Here is a 15,760-nt window from a genome sequence, read left to right as displayed (position 1 = left end):
CAATGCTTCCTCACAGGGATTTTGTGGTAGGGTTTGCTTAGAGGATTACCTAGGATCCTGGCCAACCAATTGTTTGGAGTTAGAGAGTAGAGTCATCTCTTAATTCCCGGTTTGTTATTGATGAGCCTTTGACAAAGATTGAAGAATTTTACTGCAATTACACAATGAGGAGTGAGGCGGCACCAGGTTGATACCATCCTTTATAAGATAGGTTTGCACCATCTATTGTTGATGGGGTTGGTAGTTTCAAGTTAGTGGGAGGCTACTTGCACAGTCATCATATCCATGACAATTTTGTAGAGGCTGGATATCTGGATTATGGTTTAGATTCTTTAGGGAGTACTAGTTCTTATTGTACAGATAAACTTCATACTCGTGGAAGATTGGTAGGGTGTGTAGGGAGTTTTGATCTAGTAGGTGTTATTGGATATCCATTTTTCCTTGTTATGGATGGATGTGAGTTTCATTTCTACTCGAATCTAGGTGGGATAGGATTGGCATGACAAATTGGGTGAGTCGGCATTGTTGGTATGGTGACTGTATATTCAGGATAGCTTTGTGGATAGTGTTATCATCACAAGAGTTTGTAGGTGACGCTAGGGACATTATACATATTTACCCTTTAGATCCGGGTGAATCATTGTGTTTCTTTGATTTTTGTGAGTACTTGAGGACAAGCAACCTTGGGGGGGGGAGGATTGTAATGCCTTTCTAGGCTAATAGTGGTGATTAGAGGACTCTGTTGAGGTTATGGCTCCATTCGGTGGGTCTTTTCAATGGATGGTTTTGATGAGCATTAGATGAGTTAGAGGAGTTGTGTGATGCTCGCAGTTTTTATTTTTGGCTTCTGGTATGGGCTCCATGAATTTTGGAGGGAGTGCCTATTTTTGGGAAGTCATCCTGTGTAGTTCAGTCATCGTCTTTCTTCATCAGGATCACTCATGTGTTGTCAGATTTCGATTCTGATGCTTCTTAAATCATTTTTGCCACATGAGTGAATTATGATTATTATTTAATTAAATACATAGAAGTTGCTATTGTATATTGGCAACCTTAGTGTTATGGCTCATTGGAACTAGGTTGAGAAATTTTAAATCTTGGGCACGGGAAACAATGACCTTGTGTGTCAGGATATCATACTATTGTTGAAAAGGTTATTTTTTGAGCCAAAAAGAGTTAAATTTTTTTAATTATTCAAATATGTGCCTATGTATAATGCAAAGTGCATTTCAGTGAAATGTGTGCTCATGAAGATCTCTTGTCAATTGTTTTTTATGAATTTTGGTGAATTTCTTGAGGGTTTCAACGATGGCTATTGGAGAGGACTCATTCCTCCATTCTAGTTGGCTCTTTGAGCTGTTCAAATAAATAGTGAATTGTGTTCTGATTCTGAGACTTAATTCTGCTTTTGGACTTGATGATTTGGTGCTGAAGTATACCAAATCAATCTCTTAATCTGCTGTGATTTATTACTGGTTTGGATGCCATTCTCTAGCCTTCATTACTGTTACAAGTCTGTTACTTGAGGGCATTATAACAAGCTGCATTTAGGCATTTTGAGTCTGCAAGTGAATATTACCTCGGGCCGCCATTAATGAGAAGGTGATGCGAAGTATATGAGAAGCAGCGTTTTCATAACTAGAGCTGTGTTTGAGGGTTTCGTGACAGTATGTTGCATTTTCTAGTAACAACATTCTTATTAGAATATTATACTTCTTCTTTAATGGTCATTTTAGTTAGTCTTTAGTTTATCAGGTAGTTTCTATTTTCGTCTTTAGTTCATGATTGTTTCTTTTAGAAACATTGTCTTTCTAAATCTATATAAGGAGCGTTCATCCTCTGTTTGATACAATTACAAGAACATCAATAATACATAGAATATCAACACAATTATAGTTCCTTAAAGATAAGATGTTGTATTCCATTCAGTTGATCTGCAAGTATGTTAATGACATTTTGTACACTGCGCCAGTACAAAAAAGTGAGTACAGATATATGAATTCTTGGTTGGTTAAGATTACCAACCACCAGAAATGGCCAACTGACCAAATACTCATCGGGAACTAACATCCCAATTATAACATAGTTAGTTTGGCACATTTGATCAACCACAGTGACTAATTTGAACTATGAGATTCGGTGGACAGTATGGGATCCCTAGTCAGCTTGTAAACCCATGCACTATCTTACCAAGTCACTTTCTTTGCATCTTGTGATCCAAGAAATAGGAATAAATTTGTACTAGTGTGGGCTTTAGGTCCTAATATGCACAACATGGACTTAAGTGTCTAACAAGCACATTTAGCTTCAGAGTTTGATCTAAGATTAGAATTTGGAGTCTTTATTACAATATGCAAACATGCAAAGGCAGATTTCCACACTGAACTCCAAACTCTAACCTCGAGGGAACTTACATTTAGGACTGTAGAGATCAATTGCAAATTTGTAGCTTAAAGATAGATATGTGCAAGTTAGAACTCAATAGAGTTGAAATTTGCACTTGGAGTCTGAAGTAAATATGCAAAATGTCACTTGAAGATTGAATTATGACTACCATGAAACTTGAGCTTTGGGGTTTGAAAAGTAATCTTTAGCATGTAGATTGACACCAGAAATCTGTGTTTCTATTCACTTAAGTCTAGGATTTTAAGGTTTCAAATGCGACTTCCAACATGTAGGCTGAGAATCAAAGGTCCAGACTCCTATTGATTTGAAATTTAGACCTCAGGGTCCGAAATGCATTTTGCGAATCTGCAACATTCTTGTTCTTTTGTTTGACCCTTTGATAGGTCTTCTCCAATTATAAGGGTACTTATTGATACATTCATGCTGTCATGTATGTGTTGGATGCTAAAGTATCCATGAGTTTTCGCCATGCATTGAAGAAAATAATTTACATATGCAAGATCTGGTTGAGATGCATTAGCTTCTTGAACAGCTGGAAGCACATGTTGTCTGTCATATTTGAAGTATGCCTCTCAAAATAAGTTTCATCTGGATTCCCGTTCCACTATTTCATAGTTTGCATGCCATATTGAAGATAAATGATGATTCTTGTATGGATAGGTTTCCATCACATATATACATCATATTGTTTCTTGTAGATTATCATTTTCTGGTTTCTTTGCTTATTCATTTTCTCTATGCCATGCAATCTTATAGTAAAAACTTGTGGAATCTGAATCTCGTTTTTGAAATGTACAAAGGCTTTTCTAAAAGTAGGTTATATTTTAATTCTTTTCTGAATATTAATCTTCATAATAGTTTTAAGTAGATTGAATGTTGCCATTTTTAATGTGCAGGTAGAGATGCCACAAACAATTGACAGTGTTAGATTGCCTGGAATTTCTACTGGCCAACCTTCTCCACTGGGCGTGTCTCAAGTTGGCAATAAAATCAACTTCTCACTTTTTTCTAAACATGCCACTTCTGTCACTCTTTGCTTGTAAGTCATTTGGAGGGTAACATTGTTATTCATTTATCAATCTTTTCCTCTGCGCTTTCTCTCTACCATTGGATGGAAACATTATCTTGTCATCAGTAATCCTGTATCTGGCTTACTGCAGGCTTTTCTTCCATCCATGGAGGAACATATAAATTGCGACCAGTATATTATAAAGGAAAAAGTTAATATATTCATAGATTGCGAATGAAAGATAGCTATGGATGCTGCTGAAGCCTGATACTATTAATGTGGCTTGAAAATTGTTAACAAAGTTTATTTATCATTCATGCTTATTAAAGAACATTCAGAGAGGTTAAACATAAGAAGTGTCGAATCACAAACAGAAGGTGCCCTCATCATAATCCTAACCATTGTGACCCCTATTATGCTAGCAGGTTGTCCATTCAAAAAGAATGAAAGAAAGCAATTCTATGGACTGGAATGTATAGTAGGCATAATACTTGGGGGCTGGGGCAAAAAGACTTTAGTTGTAAAAACCCCAACAGGTTCTAACTTTCAACTTGTACTTCCACTCAACACATTTACTCATAAAATTGGCATACATGTAATGCTCTGATATCATTGTAATATCTCATGCCTATTTTGCCATTAAGTAACTCTGATATCATTGTAATATCTCATGCCTATTTTGCCGTTAAGTAATCAATGTATAAGGGAGAGATTTCATCAAACACTTGGCACACAAGGTCTCGGTTTTGGATTTTCTGAGCTCAGCATTTAGATTTGGAATGAAAACCATATGCTATTCTCATCATGACACACTTTCCCTCAAGCTGCAAAGATAGTCATGTTGGTCAATACATCTAGTAGTTGAAATTGTACATAAATTCATAGGCATAAAAACAAACACTTTGCACACAATGGGAATCATAGATATTCAAGTACAATGCACAAGACTACTCAAACTTTTTTGTCAAAACAACTGGCAACAATAATCAGGTCTGATTTCTTCAGCTACTTCTAGAGTAATAGTAACAAACACTTGGCAAGAAATGGTCCAATATTCATCAACCACCCTTGCCACAAGCTCTTGATAATTGACTGTAGATTTATACACTGTTTAATACAGATTAGAGAAGAATTGACTTACAGAGAGGACTAAGATGTTTGCACCTGCTTTGTTGACATTCAGCTTGTACACGTTTCCAGAATGAATGAATACCAAGTCTTGAAACCAATGTCAATACCCAGACGCAGCTGCAAACCTGTTCACAGCTGCATATTGACTAGAATTGTCCCCAGTAAATGGTCTCTAAATCTGGTTACAAATCTGAATACCTATATGCTCGGACTGCATATAACTCTGAGCATTTATATGAAAAAAATTTCTTCAACCTGGGTGCAGCTGATAACTTGAGCTCAATTTTCATCACACTTTTGAAACTTCAAAATGATCAGCCTCTTTGAATGTCTTCCTATCCATCGAATGGCCTCAGCCCCTGCTAGTAATAAATTTCCAAAAGCTAATATTGAAGCCTTATGGTAAATCCTGATGTGAATCCATTCAAAGTAGAAGGTTTGGGTCAATTTCCCATAGATTTTTGTCCTTGGAAATTGTTGACACAAAAGCTTGCTCCCTTGCCTAAAGTCTTACCTAAAGGCAGCCTCGTGTAACAAGGCAACAATCTCAAAAATGTGGGGCTTTGCGACTTCGGAGAAGGCCGGCTTCCTTTCTATCAAGGTGCATCGAATTACTTCTTGAGAGGAAAAGAGAGAAGGAATGCATGAAAGCAAACTACGTAATCTAATCTAGAGGAGGTGATGCACCAAATAGTATATAGGCCTACTTCCTTTCCAATAACATGTGCTAGAATTCAACAGATTTCTCAAGATATACCATTATCTATACCTTTTCAATCTCAATATCCTAGATAAGCCAAGAAGATAATGTAACTAGAGAAGGAATACAGTGAATTTTGTTTACCGTATAGGGTAAACGAATACTTATCACATGTAGTATAGTAAGATATAACACAGAGCAGATACTTTATTCATATATGCAATATGCACTCCAATGCTTACAATAATGATTATGATGATGTCTCAGTAGTCCCTACGGATGATGTACATATACTTTCCTGAAGGGGTGATTCAACCGTCATGCACCCTTTTGGATACAATTCTGACCGTTGGTACAATATAGAATTTATCGACAACATCATCCCCCCCAAAAAAGTAAAGTCGTCTCCAGACAACAAAATAGAGACAACCCTTACAACAAAACTCAAATTACAACCAAAACAATTAATTACATCAATATTTAGACACTAAGAAGAGGGATGCGTCCTTGGTGTAGTAGCTGTCCGTGCTTTAAGATCGTTCATCTCTGCTCATAGCTTATACATTTGCTCCTTCCATACTTTCAATTCTGCCTCAGCCTCCATTTGAAGCTCCAAAGTTGATTGCATCATTTCAGTAATCTCTCAAGCTCTCTCTCTTTCTCCTTTACCACCCACTCTTTGTCTGCTGCTAACTGTTCCTTCTCCGCTACCACCTTCTATAGCTGACTCTGTCGGGCTAATAGTGCTGCCCTCTTGGATTCCCAGGCTGCCCTCTCCACGGCTAGCCTGGTAGCTGACTCCTCTCGAGCCCTCTCCGCTGCTACCTGGTCTGCCTGGCTCCTCCGAAGGGTGTAATACACATCCTTGTGTATCTTGACTATCTCCTGAGTCAAAGTTTCTACTCGGCTCTCTATACTGAATCTCTCGTAGTGGCCCAATCCTGGTGCATCTCTGCAGTCTCTACACTCGACCATCCTTGCTCCTCAAAACAAAGTGTAAAGGCCACCAGGCATCCTAATCTCATGAAGGATCTCACACTCTCTAGCTCCTTTACTATTGAGTCCAAGGCCTGTATCTCTGCAGAGGCCACTACTTGGCAAGCCTGAGTCGCTAGAGTCACTATACCCGTGAAGAATGCCTCTCTCGTTACTATTTCTGGTGCTACTGGAGGCTGCTATTGAGAACCCATAGCCCTCTCTACTGCTTCTGCCATCCGCTCAACAACATTATGTGGTAGTCCATCACTCTGTGTCAGTTGATGCTCCTCCACCTGTGCATGTAAAGGACCTTCCACTGGAGCTACTTCTCGCGTAGGTCTGTGAAGGTATGTCCTTCGAGGTGCTGGTATACGGTGAAACCTCGTACTTAGGTACATGCTCAAGCTCTGTGTTTTGCTCTCTCTGTCTGGCTTCTTAAGCGATGCTAACAATGTTGTATCCACCGTAACTACTACATCTGAACCCACTTCATCCAAATGAACACCTGACGTCCTCACACCCTCACTTGTCGGTGTCTCTATCACTCCTTCTTGAGTGTCCATCTCCTCATCAGGTAGTAGCACCTCGACCCCTACTTTTGGTATAGCTGGCAAAACCTCTTGAGTAGGCTCCATCATTACCTCTAGAACAATTGTTTCCATCGGTGATGGATGTACTAATGCCTTTGGAATGGATAGTGTCTTTGTAGCAGGCTGAATCACAACTGGAGTCGAAGTCATCACCACTGGCTATCTGAACTGGCCAAACCCTAGAATGCCGTGTATACCTACTAGGACCAAGTGCACCATTGTTGAGAGTGCAGGCCGTGGAAAGCTCAATGGTGTAGCTATAATTACTTCTACCTCCTCGTCCTCTTCATCCTCCTCGTCGGTCTCACTCTCATCAGAAGAAGTCTCCTTGTGACCATTGTCAGTATTTCCACCGTCCGGTCTCGATTGTTTTTGTCTGACTATGGTCTTGCTGCCAAGTGTATCGAGATGCCTCCATTGCATGATTGGGGGTTTGCTTGGCACGAGTGGTCCCAGTTTGGTCTCTAGTGCATCGTTGGGGATCATCCACGTCGTTGCCTCCAAGAATAGCCCAATGGCATAGTATGGCATGTAAAACGTCTTGTACTAGTGTCATAAATTCGTACATTTGTTCTGTCAACAATGTAGCCCAGTTGTACACTCTTCCATTTAGGATCCCATTCATCATCGCCACCTGTGGGAATGAAATGTCTGAAGCGCAGCTAGATCCTGTGAGGCGACCTTTTACTACATCCATAAGACAACGCCAGTGCCCTTCCTGGACGTTGGACTTCTTCAATCCTTTACCCTTCGATGTGTCCATGAGAGCTTCTTTCTTTGTCTGTGTCAAATCCCCACATACCAATTGTATCAGTTGTGTCTTTATCTCCTGACTCAACTTATTTGGTTTGCTGTCTATTTTCCTTCCCCCTTGTGCATGACTAGGTATCCCGAATACCCATGTGAAGTCTGCCGATTTAAATGATATTACCAATTTGCATCCAAGATAGGCAGCGTACTCGTTCGAGAGAACCTATCGTACGTTTCTATCATGAGGTGCAAAAATCCTTCGTAATCTTGAATACAGAATATAGGCATTTGTATTACCCATTCAACTTGTGCTTTCGAATGCTGGCCTTCACTGGATGGTTATTATGTGTCTCTTGCCACCACTTCCTGCATTCTGCTCCATTCAACCCTTCAAATAAAACATTCTGCGTTGTGGGAATATCTGTCGTAGCCGACTGTGTTGGTTGCTTCTCTTTCTTTTTGCTTGGTCCTGTAATTGTGCCTCCTGCTACACGTACTCCAGATGGAAAAGTATTTATATTCTTGTTCATGGCTGCAGTTGTTGCTGTGTCTTCTTCCAATTTCTTTTCCCAAGCTCTTTTACTAGCTAAATGCATAATTGTCACCTTTTTGTCCTTTTGCTTGAAGAAAAAACAGTTAGGTCAGATGTCTTCGTACAACTTATTTTGAAGTTTTCTTTTACTTTTGGTGACATCTGTACAAATCCGTACGACTCCTCTTTCTAGTGCTCGATCTGGTTGTATGGCTAAGTGTCTCATGGCCTTAATGAAATATGACTAATGCGATATATGTTTTATAATCTTCTACATACACTTTAATATGACCGTACGACTATGTTCCGTACCTTGTTTGTAACCTCTTCTCTAATTCAAAGGCCGTACAGTATTGTTTCACTTGCTAAGTGTTCCTTGTCACTGTTCACTCCTTGTTCTGCGTCTCCTTTTGTCCGTACAGTATCCACTTTGCACTCTCCTTGATGTTGTTTCCTATTTGCTGTAGGGCCGTACGATGTGCTCTTATCCTCTAGATCGCACGATACCTTTTAAAACTAATTTGTGCCTGCCGTATGGTTACCTTTTTTAATTCTATAGCTCCTGTGTCCACCGTACAGTACCTCTTTAGCTCCTATGTCCACCATATGATGGTTTTATAGGCTGTTGTCTGCACACTATTAATCCCTATATGATGCTCGTATGGCTGTATGGTATCACTTCCTAACTGATGGTTGTATGGCTTCTGGTAATGCCTGTACGGTGCCTGCTCTCCTTTTATTTTATTGTACGGTACACCCACTTGTTTGCATTCGTATAGTATTCACATTTCTCACTCATCCTTGAACTTGTTGTACGGTCCCCACCTCAAGATGTCATAGTCATACGGTGTTTACTGCAAGGTTTTTTTTTGTCCTTGTGCCTTCTGTATAGTACTTGTTTTCTTACTTCACTGGTTGCTATCTGTGTATCAACATCTCCTAGATTTTTACAGTATACATGTGCTGGCTGTACGGTGCCTACTCCTTCACCGTACAGTGCTTCAATTATCTTGTTCCTCCCTTCTATCACCATCATACGGTGTCTTCTCAAGCTGTGCAATTCGCTCCTAATGCCGTACGGTGCTAGTCATGAGTCTCTCCTTTTTGTGGTGTGTTAATATAAGGCTCCCAAAGACTGTACGGTACTTTTATTGTTTTAGTTTAATATTATTTATTCATTGCTCATGTACTTTTCTTTTATATTTATTAATTCCGGGGTTGTACTAAGGAAATATGCTTAACTTTATACATTATTTACATTTACTTATCTTACATATATACATTATTATTATTTTTATCTTTCTCTCTCTGACATCCGCTAGGGTATGCTATTTCTTTCATGGTAGATTTTCAACTTTGACCTGTTCACTACATCAAGCACTTCCTTCCCATCTAGTGTCCATAATTTGACTGCCCCATTATCGCCAACTTCACGGATCTTGTATGGTCCTACCCACTTCACTTTGAATTTTTCTAGTCTAATCTCATTTTGCCCATTATACTTCAAAACTAATTGTCCTGGTTGAAACCTGTTCAATTTTAAATGCTTGTCATGCCATGCTTTACGTCTGTTTTGTGTAACCTCCGTGGCCTATTGTGCTTGTAGTCGTTGCTCATCAAGTTTATTTAGATTATACAATCTCTCCCTCTAGCTTTTCATATCTCCTAGCTTGTTTTCAATCACGATCCTCAAACTTGGTGCCATGAATTCTGTCGGTACCACGGCTTCCTGTCCATACATCAACTGAAACGGAGTGTGTCCAGTGGTTACCTTGTATGAAGTACGATACGCCCATAACGCTGATGGTAGCTTCTCTTCCCAATCCTCTCCTTAAACTGTGCAGGATTTATAAATCACTTCGACTAGGATCTTATTTGTAGCTTCTGCTTGTCTGTTGGCTCTCGAGTAGGATGGGCTCGACAGTGAATGATATGTCTCGAATTCTGTGATAAGCAGCCGGATGCCGTGATTCACGAAGTGTCCCCCATGGTCGCTTGTCAATTGTAGCGGAATCTCGTACCTTGTGATTATTTGTTCATAGATAAATTTCGCTGTGCTCACCTCAGAGTTGTTTGGTAGGGTCCGTGCCTCTACCCACTTGGTAAGGTACTCCGTCGCTACCACGATATACCTACAACTTCTAGTTTTACTTACCTTAAGGGGTCCAACAAAGTCTAATCCCCATCTCTCAAATAACTCTTGTGCCTGTGAAGGATTCAAAGGCATAAAGTTTACTAGGATGGCTGTACGACAATCTTAAATGGCTGCGTGACAGGAAAATCATCGTTGACCCCCTCCAGTGGCTCTCCTGATTTTATCCTCGGCAAGTGATCCGCACTTACATGACTCTTTCCTGGCCGTACCATAATCTTGAATGTAAATTCCTGCAACAGTAATAGCCATCTACTTATCCTTCACTGTATGATCGACTTGTTCACAAGATATAACAATGCTTGATGATCCACATAAAATAGGAATAGTGTTGCTACTAAATAATGCCTAAATAATGCATAAACCATTCCGAGTTCTTCTTGTTCTATCGTACTGCAATTTTTTTTCCGCTTTAGATATGGTTTATATTTTATAATCTTATATATGTATTGGTGAAGTTACAAGCTATCAAATGTTTTTAATTTTGTATATTTCTTTCATTTCTTTGCATATACATGGTATAACTTAACACACACACACACACAAATCCATACACATCTGCATCCCCCCTGCAGAAAAAAATCACGCATCTGTGCATCGGCTTCCCACATCAGCATCCGAATCGTTAATTTAGGTTTAGATTAGTAGTGGTCCGTAGGTACCTTGAATCTTATTATTCCACATTGACCATTGGCTATGAGTTAGTGGTATTGCTGTTTGCAATAATAATACAATTATATCTCTGTGGCAGCATTCTTCACCCCGTTATGTATAACAGCAGTTGTACTTGATTAATATGGTTTACCACATAGGAAAAGTGATTTGATTCCAGATGGTTGGTTCTTTAGATTCCATAGTGCAGGGGTGAAGATGAAAATAACTGACATCGCTGTTTACATTGGATTTGGGTTATTTTCCATTAAAGATATTCTATATGCAGCAATCAGAAAAATACAAAAAATAACATAATCAAAAATTCCCATAAATGAATGTTACACCCGACAGATGGTATTGACTTTAATCTTGTAAATACTTGTAAAGTTTTCAGTTTTTCTTGACATGTTTACTTGGCTGTACTTGATAAGACTTTCCTCCCAAAGTTCCTAATTTTTATCATCTGTGACACATCTGATATGAGTAGTTGCTTCATTGTGGATGTTGGTCTTTATCTTTAATTGATCTTACCAATATTTAGTTTGTATAATTCTGTAGTATGTAAACGGGGCCAAATCTCTAATGCTTTCAAAATTATAATTTTCAGAATGACGGTTTTCTCTCTTTTTTGCTATATGTTATTCAATTTTACTGATAAACAAATTCACATACTATTAAATTTATTAATTATTAGTGTCTATTATTAATTTTTTACTGTAATTTGTCCATATAGGTTTTTAGGTTCATCAAAGGGGGAATCTGAGAGCCGGGAGATACCACTCGATCCTAGAAAACATAAGACTGGGGATAGATGGCATGTTTGCATTGAGGTACGCAAGTGGAACACTACTAACCATATTTTGATTATTTGAGGAAATTCATATCAATGGAAAAAGACTGAATTATATATCATGGTTCCATCGTAAAATGGAAATATATATATTTTTAAAATCCATCTAATTTAGCTACTTTTTTTGATAAATAAATCACATGTTGATCTTAAAATGCTTGAACAAAATAATGACGAAAGTTATATAATTGAAGATCTCTGAATTAAAAGTCTCAGCTGCCTCATACAAATTGTGTGTGATTTCAGTTGTTAGTTGCCCATAAATATTTTTGTTCTGGGACTGAAGGTAATATGGCTTAATACCAAATTCAATAGCTTCTACCATTGCAAAAACTAAAATGAAAATTTGAATTCCAAAGCCTTAGATATTTGGAGTAGACTTGTCCAGGAAACTGTGAAGACTATAGAAAGCTGAAGTGAGTACACAAGACAGTTTCTATATAAGTTTTTTTTGCAAATCTCATCTCATTATAAATATTTATCCCCTGTATTGCTCAACATTCTAGTTTCTTCTGAGTATAGTTTCTTACTCCTGATGTCATTTTACCCTACTTTTCATCCCATTTATTGTTTTTCATTTTATTTGGTAATGCACATTTCATTCATAAAACGGTGCATCAATATTACTGTAAAATTAAATCGTCTACAAGAAACGTTTTTACAGATTTAGCATTATTATAATAAGAAATATTGCCTTGATGTGTTCTTTATGGATTAACCATTATTATAATGTGAATATTTGTCTTGATGTGTTCTTTATGGCTTTATCATCATTATAAGTTGAGCTTCTAAACACAATTACGAGCCAGTTATGTTTGGGAAACAGGTGAAAGTTGCGTGCTATTGGCACTGATGCTTTTACGAATTAATAAGAGCCAAAAAGAATAGCATCTGGAAGCTTGTCCTCCTCTTGCGAAAGACTCAGGATGGTTTTTTTATCCAATGTAACAGATGTTTTGTTGTTTCAGATTTTCATTATTTAGAGAAGCATTATAGGTATCCTAGAGGTTAAAACATACTATGTAGCACCTACTATGTTCTGCAAATTTTTTTACACATGGTATCAGAGATTCAGAGCAGTGTGATGGAAGTATATACTGATTTCGATTCCACGGAATTACGACAGTGTTCTTGGGCTGCAGCTGAAGTGCTCAAATTTGGATGCCCTAGATAGTTTTGTGGAATTGTCAAAGACTATCCCTTATTAACTATGCCATTCAAGCTATCATGTTTTTGTTCTTGGGCTGTGGCCGAAGTGCTCAAATTTGGATGCCCTAGATAGTTTTGTGGAATTGTCAAAAACTATCTCTTATTAACTATGCCATGTTTTTATTATATATATATATATATATATATAGAGAGAGAGAGAGAGAGAGAGAGAGAGAGAGAGAGAGAGAGAGAGAGAGATGTGTGTACATATACATATATATATTCACTCACACACACATATGCATATACATAAGTCTGTACACACACACATAAAACAATTTCTGCCTGCAATGTTTTATGGTTCTAAATTTGCAGGACAGTATTCTGTAATTAATCTCTAATTTAGTGTCAAAGCATACAACACTTATTGACTGATAGTTTTACTAGGTGTGGTTAAACCATTAGAGATGAAGATATGCAGTATGAAAGAGGTTAAAACTGCTTGGGAACCCTTTTCAAACAAGGAAATTTTTTGGAAAATGCTTTTCACCTAGAGTTACTGATACAAGTCGATACAAGTTCATTAGTTTCAGCTTTGCTAGATTTGTCTAGTCCAGAAATGTTGGTATTATTCATCTCATATTGTGCAAAATTAACCATTTGATATTTCATGTTGCTTAAGGAAGTGAAGTTATTCTGGTTGATTCCAACAATGTATTCAATATATACAATTTTAATATAATACATTCCTCCTAATAAATCTGAGAATGCCATACTATTTGCTGGATTTATATAATAGCCAAGTGTACACTTGGCCCTACTCTATTTAGGAAGTTTTAAGATCATCAAATAGATACTTGTTTTCTTGGGTTTTTAATCTTCTGATGCTGCTTTCTAAATGTGTGGAAATTTCAGAATCTGCCGCTAACTGGGGTATTCTATGGGTACCGGGTGGATGGACCTCAAGGATGGGACGAAGGCCATCGCTTTGACAAAAACCTCATTTTGTTAGACCCTTATGCAAAGCTTATTGAAGGGCGCAAAGTCTTTGGGGATGCCACTGAAAAGATGTCAAGATTTCTAGGAACCTATGATTTTTCTTTTTCACCATTTGATTGGGGGGATAGTTACAAGTGTCCTGAAATTCCGGAGGTATGTGTTTATCTTATTACACTTCATTTATTTCTTTGATGTCCTTATGTGATTGTGATTCACATAGTATTTTGAAAATCTAAATAAGCAAAGGTACTCTGGTGTCTCATATAAACAGGAAGACCTTGTCATCTACGAGATGAATGTTCGGGCCTTTACTGCAGATCAATCAAGTGGTTTGGAGCACAGTATATGTGGTAGTTATCTTGGTGTCATTGAAAAGGTGAAATTAGAAGACCATGGAATATTAACATCCAGATTAGTTATTAAGGATATTATACATTGTTTTCTCAAAGCAATATCTGAATGGATTTATGCTCATGAAATGTGTAGGAAGAAATCAATCTCATTAGCTCAGCTTGTGCAAGGAAAAGCTCTTTGTGTGGAAATCTTGCCAATTCTTAAATACACAGATTTAATATTTTCAGTGAGAAACTTAACATCAATGTCTGGAATCCTGGCTAAAATTGTGTAAAGTTTTAGATTCCAATATGTCGAGTCTTCTTCAAGATCCCTCTTCAGAGAAAATAAATAAATCAAGAATATGGTTTTTGGATTGTTATTATTCATTAAATGAATGATGATATGCAGGGTTGGTAATTTTGGGCAGTGTCGGGTCTAATATGCACTAATTTGATGAAAGGTTTAGTGGAATATAATGAATTATTATAATGTTCAAGGTTTGGAATCAGAAACCTTTAAGTATTACCAATCATCTATCCTGCATCTCAGCTGAATTTAATATTGTTATTATGTTGCATAATCTTTGTAGCCTTTCTCAAGTATCTCTTCACACAATAGTTTTTTTGGCCAACACCATTGCTTCATTAAAACAAATAGCATATTTTTTCATTATAGGGTGTTACCCCATGGCCAATTTTTCCACCCCAATGTTATTTGTATCTCAATCATGTTCCTCAAATATGATCTTGATGGAACTATTGGTTTCATCGCTATATGGTTTTCTCTATGAACATTCATTACAGTACTTGCTTGTGGGGCCTTGCACTCATGTAGGTTTGTGGGAAAAATGCAACTAAGATGCAATCTTGGCACAACGCTAGGGTTTGGTAAATAAATTTCAAAAATCTCAACTTGTAGTTTAATTTCAGATACAAATTCAGAAGCTATTGGTATTTATATATGGATAATTCTATTGATTATAATTTAATTAAAGTGGACCAAAACATGAGTGGAATTGGTTAGTTTCTTGAGCCATTTGAATTGTACAAATTATGTTTTCATACATATTTTCAATTCCTAAGGGTAATATACATCTGTAATATATTCCATTATCTCATTGATGGAACTCAGTGCTAACAATATTGATTTGTTAAATAAAAATTTGAAAATCTGAAATAATTGGCTATCATCTGGTGATAAGATGTTTTCTATTTTTTTGTTTCCCTCTAACTTTTCTTCCATAAATAAAATATTTTATCTGAGACCATAGAAACAAGTAGTAATTATATTCTTTTGGGTTTTCATTAATTTCTTCATATTTAGTATCTTTCCATTCATGGTTTTGAGTAGAGTCTATTTTCATCAGTGTTTCACTGGGACGCGTGCCCCTCTAAATCCTAGTTCTTGGAAGGGGGATGTTGACAACATCCCCAAGTCCCTAGTCAAGCTGTTGTCCATCACTATTTTCTACTAGTATACAGGGACATCCTAGCGTCCTGGAAGGAGGATGCCCCCATAATGTGG

The 15,760-nt window shown here is 37.5% G+C and overlaps 1 protein-coding gene across 2 annotated transcripts in view; it reads left to right on the top strand.

Annotated features, from left to right (window-relative positions):
* The window catches only part of ISA3 (isoamylase 3), a 313,468-nt gene that overhangs the window by 25,823 nt on the left and 271,885 nt on the right, over positions 1–15,760 (top strand). For both annotated transcript variants that reach the window (XM_089804631.1, XM_089804630.1), the window contains 4 exons: positions 3,303–3,445; positions 11,636–11,732; positions 13,817–14,053; positions 14,172–14,276. In XM_089804631.1, coding sequence (XP_089660757.1) covers positions 3,303–3,445; positions 11,636–11,732; positions 13,817–14,053; positions 14,172–14,276 — 582 coding nt within the window. The remainder of the gene's footprint in view (positions 1–3,302; positions 3,446–11,635; positions 11,733–13,816; positions 14,054–14,171; positions 14,277–15,760) is intronic.

This window comes from Cupressus sempervirens, chromosome 10 (assembly GCF_028749045.1).
Source record: "Cupressus sempervirens isolate cs-2001-9-10 chromosome 10, ASM2874904v1, whole genome shotgun sequence".
Taxonomy (NCBI): domain Eukaryota; kingdom Viridiplantae; phylum Streptophyta; class Pinopsida; order Cupressales; family Cupressaceae; genus Cupressus; species Cupressus sempervirens.
The sequence above is the reverse complement of the archived record's forward strand: the minus strand, read 5'-3'. Positions and strand labels throughout refer to the sequence as shown.